This window comes from Sceloporus occidentalis, unplaced genomic scaffold, assembly GCF_023333645.1.
Source record: "Sceloporus occidentalis isolate IW3139 unplaced genomic scaffold, rSceOcc1.0.p SCAF_8, whole genome shotgun sequence".
NCBI lineage: Eukaryota > Metazoa > Chordata > Lepidosauria > Squamata > Phrynosomatidae > Sceloporus > Sceloporus occidentalis.
In genome coordinates, this window is record NW_028316988.1 from 27,410,558 (window position 1) to 27,425,385 (window position 14,828).

A 14,828-nucleotide genomic window follows, 5' to 3' on the forward strand; every position below is an offset into this window, starting at 1 on the left:
TTGGTTCTCTGTTTGTCTAACAATCAATCCTTTGTATTTATATTTTTCATTCCTTTTTCTGTCCTGGTTTCAGAGCGAATGATGACCCAGAGAAAACAAACACCACCTACCTGGACGACTCACAGCCGGCTCAAGGTGAGGGGCATCCATCTCTCGCTTAGTAACTCTGTCTCGTAAAAGGCTTGAGTTGTCAATTGCTAGGATGTGTTGCTGTGGAAACTTCACCTTCTTGGCCCGGCATCGTGTGCCCGGCATCGTGGGTGTGCTTTGCCTACCCACCATCTTCTTCAGGGATCCTGCTCAGTTGGCTTCTACGCCTGAAAAGAACGAGCGGGGAACTGGCGTGAGTGATGCCACACCAGGCCCCAATGTAACAAAAAGTTGGCTCCCTATTAGAATGGCAAAACCCTCAGCACACAACCAGGGAGGGGGAGAAATTGGATCACTCTGTTCATTGGCATTGCTCTGTTCAAAATACCAGCCAGTCAGGGTTGCCCTCATTTACAGTACACCATTACGTTGATTTTCTACCCATGTTTCCAAAAAGTTGCCTTCTTTGAATTTATTTCATTTGGAAGCGGGAAGAAAAATATAATAAAATTGGGGAGGAGGAGAAAAATAGGATGAGCAACTCACATTGAATGCTGGCCAGCAGCTTTGCCCTCATTTAAAGCACTCCATTCGGTAAGTTACTTGCCCGTGGTACAAAAAACTTTCCACCTTGCAATATTGTTTGAAATATTAAATTTATTGGGGCAAAACCACAGCAAAGCTAGGGAAGAAAGGCAAATGGAATCAACAACAAACCGCATCACTCTGCTTATTATATAGAGCCATAAAAGTGAATGGAATCTGCAACAAATTGTTGCAGCCCCCTGTTCAGTATGGCAGCCAGCCAGTCCTGCCCTTTTCTAAGGGTACTCCATCCCACGTCAGTTGGATCTTTTTTAAGCTGGGTTTTAACTGGGTTTGAACCGCAAGGCTGGCATACAAAGCAGCTGCCTTACCCTTGAGTTATAACCTTTCTTCTAACCGTCAAGTTCCCATTATGCTAAATAAAATATCTGATTCAAAACGAACACTGCAGGTCAAACTATTTACTCCTCTAGCTCCAGTTTTGTTTGGTCTGACTAGCAGGATCTCTCCAGGATCTCAGAGAAGACTCTGCTTAAATTCAAGATGCTGGGGATTCAAATCTGGGACCTCCTGTAAGCGAGTCTGCTGAGCTAATGTCCCCTCAAAGTGAAAAGAAGTCTTGATCCAATAATATGGAGGTGGCGGAGAGAATAGTTTTTGGCTACTTGGATGAGATGCTCCAATTGGTATCCCTAGAGGCCATCCATCCTAACCCCCAGCGGTCATGTTTCCCTTCTGCATTTGTTTTCTTAGAGATCACCATCAAGGTGGATGATCCCGATGACATGTCCAGCTCCAGTTACCGAGATGCGGAGAGTGAGCGGTTTCTGTCCTCTGGCAGTGCCACAGGGAGGAGGGTCTCTTTCAATGAGGCGGCGCTCTTTGAGCAGAGCAAGAAGACGCAGGAGAAAGGCAGGAGGTATGTCCCTGGTCTGAGAGAAGGTGGCTATTGACCTGGTGCCAGGGTACAACTCATGCAGACCTCTAGATGTAGTTGGAATGTAACTCCCATCATTCTGCACCCCTGGCTGTGCTGATCATGACTGTTGGGAGCTGCAGTCCAATAATATGAGGAGAACCACATAATTTCCATCCCAGTCTAGAATAGGATTGGGTCGCCTAGTGGTTTTGGAGTAGGGCTGGTGAGACCCTGCAGTCAAATGAGTGAGCAAATCCAAGACCATCTCAATATGGTTGGACTGCAGGTCCCACCATCCCTAAGCACTGGCACTGGCTGGCTAGGGGCAGCTGGGAATTGTAGTTCATAAACATCTAGAGGGCCAATCCTTGAGGTGTTTGTTCCTTATTTATTCCTACTTTTAAAGAAGTTATAAAGAGGAGAGAGCAGTGCTGTGACATAGTGGCTTAGAGTGCCGGACTTGGGGGATCTGGCTCAGGCAGATGGGAGCTGGAGTCCAGAAACATCTAGAGGGCCATAGGCCCCCACCTGTGTGTGAGAATGGCTTCCTCCCTAACCCAAGCCTCTCCAGATTTTTTTAGCCTACAGCTCCCATCATCCCTGGCTGGCATGGCCAGTGCTCTGGGATATGGGGACTTTCAGGACAGAAAATATGGGATTCTTGTAATTCAGATCCAAGTGAACAAACTACAAATCTCAGGATTCCATAATGTTGAGCCATGGCAATTAAAGTGGTATCAAACTGCAGTGAAGATTAGACCCTCAGACAGAAGTTAAATGGACTACAGGTCCCATAGTCCTCCAAGCATGCAGACTGAGGATGATGGGCACCATGGTCTCACCAATCTGAAGAGCATACCCCCTACTAGGGGAGGTTTTATTGGGGTATTTTATTTGCCAAGGAAGAGCCACCTTGACATAATAGTTTGAGTGCTAGACTAGAACTCTGAGAGACCAGGGTTCGAATTCCTGATTGACCATAGAAACCCATTAGGTGGCCTTAGGGGAGTCTCACTCTCCCAGCCTTGGGGGAAGCCAAAGGCAATCGTCCTCTGAACAAATCTAGCCAAGAAATCTCCATTGCAGGTTTGTCTCAGGGTTGCTACTAGCCGGAAACAACTTGAAGGCACATAGCAACATTTGCAATGGCTTCATACCATCCCTTGTTCTCTTCCTTGGGTCAGGTACACTCTGACGGAAGGAGATTTCCACCACCTGAAAAATGCCCGCCTGAGCCACCTTCCGCTTCCCCCCTCCGCCGCCCTCAAAATTGTGACCATCCACGAGTGCGAATCCAACGAGAACAGCCTTGCCATGACACCCCGGCGTCCTCCTGCCAAACCCAGCCTTGCCATCTTCCAGGTGAGTCCCACCTGCCCCCACAACAGGTCTTGGAGTCCAACTCCCATCATCCTAGATGGTCTATAATCCTCTTTTTCCAAAATAGCAAGATCCTGCTCCTCATGGGTCTGATCTTAAATGACAAAGTGCCTTATTCTGGTTTGGATTGTTTCTCCAATATTATGTGATCTGACTGGCAGCACCTTAGCTCCCATCTGCCTTTCCCCAATTTTTTTAGGGGTGATGCTGGGGATTAAAGATGGGGTCTGGAGACCAGGGTTTTAATCCCAGCTCTGCCATTAAACCCACTGGGTGACTTTGCGCGAGTTACATTTTCTTAGCCTCTGGAGAAGGCAGTGGCAAATGTCTTCTGAACAAACCTTGCCAAATAATGATGAAATGTATCTGCACTTTATAGAGGGTCAGAAATGATGGACTGCAAATAATGTGAGCCCTGTGCTTCATTCTAAAAATGTTCCAACTTCTGTGTTTGTTCTTGGGGTGAAGAATGCTGTCGGAACCCAACAGCTAGCACATTTTGGAATCATAATTGTTTGCAGTGACTATTGACAAAATATGCTTACACAACCTTTCAATCTTCTTCACATTTTTACCTGGAATCTACTTCCCATATTAATATTTATTAGTTATATCTCCCTTGTTTTGTGCCTTCAAGTTGTTTCTGACTTATGGCGACTCTAAGGCAAACCTATCACCTTTTTTTCTGGGGTTGAAAGTGTGTGACTTGCCCAAGGGTATCCCATGGGTTTTAATGGCTAAGCACAGATTCAAACCCTGATCTCCAGAGACAGAGTCCAAGCCTCCAACTACTATGCCACACTGGCTTAAGAGAGGCATTTCAACTTTGTAGAATGGGAGAGAAACCTGTATAAAGTTGAGAAACTATTAAAGGGTGATATCATGGGGATGCAAACCAAATAGGGATCCCAGAAAGGCTGGATTTGGCCTCTAGGTTCCAAGATCCCCAACCCTTGATCTAGTTAGTAAAAGTGAGACCCAGTATTAGAACATATATTGGGGTTCTGAAATATAAGGCTGCCAGATCTCAAAGCCTGGTCCTAAGTCTCCGGTCTTTATGGGTCACCTCTGTGCAAGAGATGAGGGCAAAGTCTCTAGTTTTGGGGGAGCTCAGCTCCAAGCAAGAGCAAAGCTCTGGGTGTGAATCTCCAGCTCAGCTAAAAGAGCAACAGCTTGTTGCAGTTTGCAAGGCTGAACTGATATATTGGACCCTGGTCTCCAGAGGTGTAATCCAACACTCAAACCACTATGCCACCCCAGCTCTCCTCAACTTATATCACTCTCTGGGAGGTCTATGTATTTACTTTTTGGCTTCCTACTTTGCTCCCAATCTTTATGGTGCCAGGGCTCACATTCTGCTCTGCACCCAGTCTCCATCTAGAACTAGCAAGCAAGAAGGAATAATCCCTTCATTTCACCTTGTATCAGAACAGCCCCTTTAGCAAAGGTTTCTGTCTCAATTTCCAAAGAGGAATACAAGTTCTCTGTGTTTGTGTCTATGTTTGAACTACAAACTTGTGAGTACTTAATGGCATCACCAGGGCAGTGCCAAGCTTTTAGGTTTTGGCCCCAAAGCTTCAATTTCTTACCTCCTTTCTTTTTCATCCTCCATGTTGCCTCCTTTCTGCAGCCCACAGGGACCACCTTGCCCCAGACGGCACTAACCAGCCATGGGATGTGTCCCAGCTCTGCATTGCCCGGGGACACCTTTAATTCTACGGTGGAAGCCAGTTCTTCTGTTTCCTCAGATTCTGGCGAGGGGAGCTCGGTAGGTTGAAACAAACAGGCCATCAAACAGCTGTTCATACATCAGTCACCACAAAAGGACCACATGCAACATCTCCAAAATCCACTTTTCCTTTCACGCCTTTGCATGTCTTCTGGCGCTTTTCCTTTCTTGTCCCTGAGAGATTTGGTAAGATGCCTCACATCTCCTCACAGCTGTCCAAGGCACATGCATAGAACCATAGAGTTGGAAAAGACCCCCAAAGAACATCCACTCCAACCCCTTGCGATGCAGGGAGATACAATCAAAGCACCCCCAAGAGGTGGTCACCTAACTTCTCTTTAAAAACCTCCAATGAAGGAGACTCCCCCACCTGCCGAGGCAGCATCTTCCACAGTTGCACAGCTCTCACTGTCAGGAAATTCTTCCTAATATTGAGGTGGAATCTCTTTTCCTGTAGTTTGAATCTGTTGCTCTGAGTTTTAGTCTCTGGAGCAGCAGAAAACAAGCCTGCTCCATTCTCAATCTTTTCAAATAACTGAACATGGCTCTCATGTCACCTCTTCCCCAGGCTAAATATATGTCTTTTTTTAACATACTGGGGGCAGCTGATGAATCGGGCTTTTTTTGCTCTCCCACTTTCTCTTGATTTTGCTGTTCACACATGCTTAGTAAGGGATTCTGGAGGCAGCTGCTGTATACATTCCCTGTGGTAAGCAGGCACACATGGCTGCCCTAAGGAATGGCAAAAATCATGCGGACCTCTAGATGTAGTTGCACTATAACTCCCATCATTCTGCACCCCTGGCTATGCTGACCAAGAACTGCTGGGAGTTGCAGTCCAATAATATGATGAGAAGCACATAATTTCCATCCCAGTCTAGAATAGGACTCAATCGCCTAGTGGTTTTGGAGTAGGACAGGGGAGACCCTGCAGTCAAATAAGTGAGCTGGTTTCCAGCTCATGTTTTCTAGCCTTGTTTCTTGCAAACATACACTGCTGCAACCTGACACCAAAAGGCTGATGTTGCTAAAAAAAAAACCTCCCAGCTAGACAGAGGTTGAAGAGAACGGGCTGGATAGGCATAGAAAGGCTTTGTAAAAAATGGAAGCTTCGCTGTCAGAAGCTTAATGAACTGAGCTATGCCTGGGATACGTTTGCACATTCAAGATGAAGCATCATAACCTTTATGTGATGTGTGTGTGTGTCTCTTGTGCATCCATCAGCCTGGCAAAAGCACACAATTTATGTCCCCAGGGGCCATTAAGAGTTGTGTGTTGCGGTAGGACGTGGCAGCGGCAGCGGGGACCTTTTACACATGGTTGCCCCCGATGTCACCAAAAGCTTCCCCCTTCCTACTGTGCATGACTCCCTTTCCTCTTTCTCTCTCTCAGTCTGATGGTGCGGTCAGGAGTCCGAAGGGAGCAGGAGCTGGGAGTGCAAGTGCCGGGGAAGCCACGCCACCACCAGCCCAGGGTGCCGTCCTCCATTTCTTCACCCGCTTGCGACGCCACGCCAGTCTGGAAGGGGCAAGCCCTTACTTCAAGATCAAGAAGTGGAAACTGGAAACCAGCCAGCGGGCCTCCAGCCTGGATACACGAGGTGGGTGGCAAAAACACCAGGAGGCCTCTTGGTTGATCTGAGCTTTGTATTGGTTGCTGTGACTGGCAGCAGTGGGGAGAGAAGGCTCTATTCCCATCTCCTGCGACCCACACTACCCAGATATAACACTCATTCCACTTGGACTGCTATGGTCCCCTCCTGTAGAATCCTGAGGTTTGCAGTTTAGGGAGGGGCCTTTTGGATTCTCACCCAGAGAGAGCTCTAGTGCCTCCTCAAACTTCAAATCCCACAGTTGCATAGGATGCAGTTAAAGGTGGAATCACAGTGGTCTATTTGTGTGGCGTGAAAGGGATCCAGATTCTTTTGTTAAAATGTTGAACGAGTGACAATGACAGAAATTGAGACCCAGATCTTCAGCATGCAACCTCTGTGTTCGTCACTGTGCTGTAGTCTTTTGCCGAAATGTCAAGTTTCCAGTCCTCATGTCAGAAGTAGGAAAAAGGACAGTGCCTTGGGAGCCACATGCAATCGTCCAGTTTTCTCTGGGAAGGAACAGGATGAATTTCCCTTCTTCCACATTCCAAATTTCCAGTAAACATCACATTTCTAGTCCTCATGGTTCTACATTTAGTTTAAGTGGGAGGCTGCCTTATACTAAATCAGACTATTTGTCCATCTCAACCCAGTCTTCTTTTCTCTGACCAGTAGTGTGTCTCTCCAGGGTCTCAGGCAGAGAAGGGGATGTTTCCATCATCTGTTGCCTGATGTTTTTGAACTGGAGATGCCAGGACTTTCCGTGTGTAATACAGATGCCTTCCCTTTCTCGAAGCTATTTGCAGAGACTCTGTTCACTGCCCAGCAATTGTTTTGGACTGTGGAGACTTCTCCATGGTGGCACCATTTGTGTGGAATACATTTTCCTCTGACACCAGCAGCTTTGGGCCTGCAATTCATATTTTGCTGTGGACTTGAAGATCAAAGCTGGGGGGAATTCCCTTTTTGTCAATTTAGAATCTTGTAGGGGGATTCTGGGAGTTGTAGTGCACAAAAGGGGTGTTTCTGAAGCTAGTTGAAGGTTTGTCCACTTCCACACATCTTTCCAAGTGTAGTTGATAGCTCCAGCCTTCCCGAACTTGACTCTTTCCCCCTTGATGTTCAGGGTCACCAAAACGGCACCAGTTCCAACGGCAGAGGGCCGCCAGCGAGAGCATGGACCAAGAAGATCGGGATGCGCACCAGACAGACATCATCCAGTACATTGCCCGGACAGGCGACGTGGTGTTTCGTCCCACAGCAGGACCTCTCCTCCCAGCTCCTGCCAGCCCCACATTATCTCTCGGCAGGTATTTTTCTGTAGATAAGTGGGAACAAGGGACGGTAGAACATGCGCAGGCACAGAGTATTTTCCTGCTTTCTCTCTCACTCCCCAAGCAACCTCAACCCTCCCCCTGAGACCTCTTGGGATCAGTGGTTGCACTTTGCATTGCTTTCCGTGCTGCAGTCAACTTGGACTCTAGTTCCAACCAGCCCCAGCCAGCATGGTTGTCCGTGAAGGATGATGGGACCTGGAGTTAAAAAAACTGAGCAAATACAGGAATAGATCTCTAAGTGTCCCAAAGCTTGATAGTAACCACTTATAAAGAATAAGCTCCAGGATGAGTCTCCCTTATCTGGAATTCTGAAATCCTAAATATTCCAAAATCCAAAATGGTCCACATGAGAGTGGCTAGGATAGGGACACCTTTGCTTTCTGGTGGTTCAATGTACACAAACTTTGTTTCATGCACAGTATTATTAAAAATATTATGTATAAATTTACCATCAGGTTATTTGTATAAAGTGTGTATGAAACATAAATGAATTTCATGTTTAGACTTGGCTCCCATCTCCAAAATAATCTCATTATGTATATGTAAATATTCCAAGACCCAGAACAGTTCTGGTCCTAAGCATTTTGGGTAAGAGAGATTCAACCTCTACTTGTAAATAATGGTTCTGGGTGAGCAATAACTAAGTTACGTTATTATTGTAGTAGCGAGAAATTGAAATTCACATTATTATTATTATTTGCAGTGGTTTTTCTTGTGTTTTTTTTAATAGTTATTGTGAAGAGTAAGGTTTTATTTGTACTTCAGACCAACCAGTGGCTTGTAGCCTTCTTATTTTTAAGTAATTGAACTGTAGCTATTTTAGTTAGTTTTAAATAATTAGAAATGTTAACTGCAATGGTAGCTAGTTACTTTTATTGGAACTTTAAGGAGAGCTAGGGACTAGTAAGGGATGCTGTTAAGTCTTACGCATTGTCTGAATTATGTGTCTTGCATTGTTAGTAATGAATTAACTTGAAAAGGTAACTTTGCAGGTAGTGCTTGTAACTAATTACTTCTGGAAAAGTAACGTTATAAATCGATTACACAACTAGTAGAGGCTCAATCTGGTAATCTGATCTGTCCTGAGCATGGGGTAGTCCAGCCTGATCTTAATTCGGCTAGGTTCCTCCTGGCATTTTGAGAGTTGGGTTCTGGAAAAAGACATTCAGAAAAAAATGTCCCAGTATAACCAGAAATTGAAAATGTACTGTCATCCCACCCCTTCATTTATTTGGTATATGTATATATGGGAAGAGTGAATCCTATAAAGGTGAAGCTATCTAATGGTTGCATATTTACAGTAAACTTCCTGGAATTGAAAGACAGAACCTTACAAAGCAGGTGTTTTATCAATGAGCTATGACCATACCCCAATGATCAAGTTTCTAGTCTTCATGGATGTAAATTAGGGTGGGCAAAGCATGGTTCAACTTTTGCCAGGGACATTTTTACAACATGTTTGCCTTCCTGGCCACTTTAAGCCTAGAGGGGCTTTTTTGTGAATGTTAAATGACTTCCACTCATTTCCTGTTGTTAAAAAAGACATCTTCTAATCTTAAAGGCTAAGGGAGCCCTAAAACACAGCAAGAATGCCCCTCCAGCCCCCTACAAGGCATTTGGAGTAAAAAAAAAAGATTTATTTTGCAGGGGGTGCAGCATTGCAAGGTCTCTGGAGAGCTAATCCAAGTCCCCTAGTTTTCCACAGTTGCTCATCCTTGCAAGGGTCATTACTCCAACCTCCTACCATGCAACACCCCCGGGAAACAATGGTTTAAAGACCTCCAAAGCAGAGTCCACGATCCTACCAGGCAGTCCGTATTTGACTATCAAATTGCTCTTATAGTAAAAAAAAAGGTTCTTCCTAATGTTTTCTTGTCATTTGAATCTATTGGCTCGTATCTTAGTCTCTGGAGCAGCAGAAAACAAGCTTGCTCCATCTTCTCCATGAGATCCCTTCAGAGATTTAAAGGTGGCTGTCATGTCACCTCTCCATTTTCTCTAAGAAACATGCTCAACTCTCCCAGTTGTTCCTCACGAGTCTGTTTTTAATAAGGAGGGCTTGTATTCATTGGGCCTTCATTTGTCTTCTAACTCTGCATACCGATAAACAAAAAAGACCAAGAACGAAACATGTTTAGCTTTAACGGTAAACTGTACCTGTGTCTCTTTTTTCTCGGGCTACAGGGTAGAGCCTCCCGAGACGACCCCCTCTCCCCCAGCTGAGCCCCCCGCTTTGGAACAGCCACCCACCCCCCTTTATCATGACATTTGGAGCTTACGGGCCTCACTTGAGATGTATGCCTCAGCGGATCAAGGTAATGACCGGGAGTCTGTCCGCAGCGATGGCGGGGACAGCCTCTCTTCCAGCGGCGGACTTCCCAGCTTCCCTTCTTCCCTGGCGGATGAAGTTGAAGGTGGAGAAGACAAACCGTGGGGGAAACCCAAACAGGACAGCATTGAATCGGAATCCGGCACCCGCAAGCTGTTGCAGATGGATAGTGGCTATGCCTCCATTGAGGCTCCTAGCGGGCGTGTGGGTGAGGACCAGACGGCATCGGAGAAACGGTTTTGCTTCACCAGCGCAGGACGCAAGGCTACCATCTTTGAGAGCTTTGAAGGGAAAGAGCCAGAGGAGGAAGAGGAGGAAGGTGGTGCGGTGGGTGGGTTGCCTCCTCACAGTCCACTGGTTTGGGCCCCCTATGGGCAGCTCTTCCCTACCCGGGAGACGCTGCCCCGCCGGGACTATAGCATCGATGAAAAGACAGATGCCCTCTTCAACGCCTTTGTCCGTCACGATCCTCAGTTTGATGAGTCTCCCCTGCGAGCCAAGCACCGGTCCCGGACACACCTGCGAAAGCAGTGGCAGCGAACAAAACAGTACAGTGACCCTGGAGTCCGCTATCCCCCAGCACTTGAGAGGCACCGGACCCCCTTGAGGCGGGGTGACAGTGTCAACTACCCTCTGGAAGGCCGCTATCACAGCACCCTGCCTCGGATTGTTAGTGCCGGGGATGAGGAGGTCACGCTACCAGCAACAGAAAGTGGGGACAAAATCCAGGTTATTGAGGAGGAACCGCCAGAGGAAGCCAAAGTGGTGCCCGACCCTTATAGCGATGAATGCCTCGAGGATGGCCAATGCCCACGTCTTGGCGACCTTGGCACTGAACTGATGGACAAGATCACGGGAGGGCTGGAGGAAAGGTTCTACATGCACTTGAAAAAACCGAGAGAGAGTCCAGAGCGGGTGATGGTAGCAGTGGCAGATGCTTCCCCTGACCACAGTCCAGAGTAGTGGGCGCAGGGAACCTGTTCAATCCATCTCCCTGTCTCTCTCCCACGTGCTGGTGGGTCTCAATGGGACTTGTCAGCCAACCGGGGAACCTCAGGTGCTCCGAGGGTGCTCTGGGCTCTCTTGGAGGAACCTAAGTGGTGCTCTCAAACAGGTGCCAAGTGGAAGGCCCTAGGTAGCCATATCCTACCCGGAAGCAATCTCCACCATACAGGGTCCAGGTCAGAAGGTCCTTCCCTGTGGAGAGCCAGATGATGGGAGTCCAGCAAGGATGAAGGGAAGCCCTCACTAGGCCACGTCCCCCTGGACTCCTCCGGTGCACCTCAGGGCTTACCTTCCACCTGTACAGGCTGAAGGAGGGGAAGGAGCACCGTTTCAGCACCCAAGGGGAGGGAGGTCCTGAACCAAGTCAGGGCTTCTCTCCCCCTGCCTGCCCATACACCTGCCGAAGCAAGCTTGCCAAAGCAACGCAGGCACATATCTTGCACAGTCAGATAGCTGGCAGTTTTTGGAAGGAACTTTCTTCTGAAAGGATGAGCGCCCAAAATCTCACTGAGGCCTGACGTTTTACCTCATGACGTTTAAAGAGCTGGTTGTAGCAAATATTAACGACTCCTTCATCTTTGTGCACTCTCTCGCTCTCTCTCTGGTTTTTACAAGCAATAACCATGACCTTTCCTCCTCCCTGCTCACTATCTGTTCTCAAGTGTCCTCGTGGCGGGAGGCAGTGGTACCTTGCCTTCCAGATGGGACAAAAGACCACCACAAAACCCCATGCCTCATCAGAGGGTTTCATGCCTCTGTTTCAACTGACCATGGGTTACTGTATCTGCTTTGGTTGGTTTCTTTATTGGATAGATGATGCTTGAAACAGGATGCTCCATCTTTCATCTCCCTTTCCTCCTGTCCCTTTAAGACTCAGTCCAATCTCAATGGCTGTGTCCCCGTTTCTTTCTACATTCCCCTAATTTCAGGTTCGGTAGTTCAGCTCTGAACCGTTTGCTGATGGGAGACCTGGCCTACAGGTAGGGATATGCATTACGGGTGAGAAGAGGAGACGGGACAAATCTGCTCAACATCTCAAGTTTCTGGTTCTCATGAGGTCAAGTTTCTAGTTCATATGGGTTGTAAAAGGGCAGTTTGTCCAGTTAGCTCTTTATGCATGAGAAAGGAGAGTGTAAGGGTTTCTTATTCGGGGAAAGGCAAGCTGATCAAAACAGTGAAAGTGGACCGTTCAACTCCAAATGCATGTCTTTCCTTATTCGGCGATGCCTCCCTCTCAATACAAGCAAGGCAGGTGCGTGATTTTAATGTATTTTTAAAATATTTATTTGTGTTTCTTTTTTAAAAAAACAGAAAGCAATGTATTCTGTTGCACCTTTGAAAGCTGAGCTTGGTGGTGGGGCTATTTTATGTTATTGTTTTAATTTAATTGGGCTGAAGGCAGGGCTGTTTGTGGGTCATGAATAGACGTGTGGAGCCAGAGGTAGCCATCCATCCCTGGAGCACGGGGTGGAAACAGCTGCGAATGTGCCAACACCTTTGGTTGCATACTCTTGTTGTTTTATGCTTGAAATATTTGCATGCAAATGCAGAATGCATTCAGTTGGGGTTTTTATGAAGGGTATATATTAGGGTGTGAGTCCACCTGAGGTTTTGTGGGGTGATAAATATCTAGAGCTGTCCTTCAAGTGTTGAAGGGGTGGAGAGCACAAGAAATAACGTTCCAAAAATTTAAATCTACAGCAAAAGGACGACAGAAATTTTGGCATAGATATCTGTTCTCATTTCTCGTGCTATTCTGTTGTGTCCCTCTCCTAACACCCCCTTTTTGTTAAAGCAAGGCCTCAGCTGGGGAAGAGTAAAGCCTGTCATGGCTGTACGTTGGCCACTGACCAAAACCAACCCTACAAATCTTTTTGGGGAAAAAATAACTTTATTAAAAACTATGTGCCAACAATAAGTGTGTGGCTTTTTTTTTCATGATACAGGCAAATGGGGGTGAGGTGGGAATTGGGTGGTGGCGTAGGCTCAGAAGTATATAGAGCCTGTGTGATCTATGTGTGTACAGTCCTCAGTTCTTGCGGTTTTGCAAAAACTATGTCCCTCACTTGTGCGCGAGGGCCAAAGGGAGGGAGAATGAATGGGCGCAGCTCCCGCAGCACCTATATTCAAGCCAATGAGGCTTGAATATAGGCAAAACTCAGTTTTCGCAAGGTGGTCCGGAACAGATCCTCCATGAAAGAGGGGCGACTGTACAGTAAAACTCTTCCTAATATTTAGATGCACTCTTTGTGTCATACTTTAAACAGATTCTCATTCTAGTTTTCGGAGTAGCAGTAAAGAAACTTGCTTCAACTTCTACATGACATCCCTTCCCTTCTTGAAGCAAAACATACCTAGTTCCCTAAGTTGCTCCTCATAAGGCTTGGATTGCAAGTCCTCTCATCCTTTTGGTTGCTTTTTTTCTGTACACGCTGCCAGCAACTAAGCTTTAGGAGAGACATTTCAGCCCTGGAAAATGGTAAGGAAACGGATATTAAAAAGTTGTGAGAGCTCCAAAGATGGTACAATGGGGGACTGGGTGTGAGCACCTGAGATATGCAACAGGGCCAGATGGGAAGCCTTGGTGGGCCATAAGTGGCCTTCCACAGGCCTAAGGTTCACAGTCCTAGCAAACAAACATGACGCCAGGTCTCTATTGGGGTTGGCACAGCAACCTACTTCTGCTGCTGTGGAAAGAAATGAGTCCACATCAATGAGGCAGCCATATTCAACACAACACAGTGGTAGGGTGGGGAGGGTGGAACATTGCTAGAATGTAGCTGGAGATTGCTGCTTTTATCAATGGAGTAACACTCACCTTTGGCAATTCAGGTTGAGAAACATTCAATGTGAGGGCAGGCCAGTGGCTCTCATTCTGTCCTGGTTTTGTGAGATTGTTCAGTCAAACTTGCTCAGCTGCTTGACCTATCATCACGGTGAACATTATGTGTTTGCTGACTGGCTGAGACCATAGCAATAGATGCATCCTTAAATTCTGTCTAACTGGCATGGGGGTGGGGTGGGGAGATACTTCAGCCCTTCTCCCCCACCCCTTACACACATCAACATCTAGTTTTGAATATCTGATGCAGCCCTAATTTAAGACTAGCCTGCCTTACTGTCTTTTCATGTAGGTGCAAAGCACTATATAAAAAATTGGGGACATTCTATGGGTCTCCTCACAATACAGAGAGTTCAATACCACTTTAGGCCATATATTCTATAAATTTATTATGCACTCCAAACAAACACGCTTCTTATGAATCCCTATGGTAGCTTCTACCTGCCTCTACCCTCCTGCCCGATACAGGTGGAGACTGTAACTCCCATCACCCCAGCTAGCGCTCTAGGTGGAAGTAGGCAATTTCCTGTACACACTGTTACACAGGTTTAATTTATGCTAACCTTCCATATCCTGGCCAAGCTAACATTTAGGATGATAACATCCATCATCTCTGGCCACTGAAGCTCAGCTGATGGGAGTTATACTCCAAAACAGGAGAAAACAGCTTGGCAAGGATACCCACAAGAGTTTAAAATAACCCGCTATGTGCTTCTGCCCTAGGAGCAGAACAAGATACACCCCAGATATTTTTCCACCTGGTACAAGACAAGATGGCACCAACATGCTACACAAACCAGAGCATTCTTCCCTGTGTGAAGCCTCAGCATTCAGCTCAAGGTTGTGGAAGTGAGGTGATCCACATGGTGCCATCATGCATCAATGGGCAGTGAGCACTGCATTGTATAAGGCCTGCTATTCTCTAACACGGTGGTGTCATGAAACTTCTCCATCATGCCATGAGTTTAAAAAATACACTCCATTTCATCAATGCAGAATCTCAGCCTGTGTACCTGTAGGACAGGACAGATGAGCCTTCACTTGGTTGCTGCCTCCC

General features: G+C 46.7%; 1 protein-coding gene across 5 annotated transcripts in view; it reads left to right on the forward strand.

Moving 5' to 3' along the window:
- Positions 1-12,836, forward strand: part of CBARP (CACN subunit beta associated regulatory protein) — a 23,940-nt gene extending 11,104 nt beyond the window's left edge. For all 5 annotated transcript variants that reach the window (XM_089535746.1, XM_089535747.1, XM_089535749.1 and 2 more), the window contains 7 exons: positions 74-135; positions 1,390-1,555; positions 2,740-2,917; positions 4,566-4,703; positions 6,057-6,264; positions 7,385-7,568; positions 9,780-12,836. In XM_089535746.1, the coding sequence (XP_089391872.1) occupies positions 74-135; positions 1,390-1,555; positions 2,740-2,917; positions 4,566-4,703; positions 6,057-6,264; positions 7,385-7,568; positions 9,780-10,887 (2,044 nt within the window). In that variant the 3' untranslated portion in view covers positions 10,888-12,836. The remainder of the gene's footprint in view (positions 1-73; positions 136-1,389; positions 1,556-2,739; positions 2,918-4,565; positions 4,704-6,056; positions 6,265-7,384; positions 7,569-9,779) is intronic.
- The last annotated feature ends 1,992 nt before the right edge of the window (positions 12,837-14,828 follow it).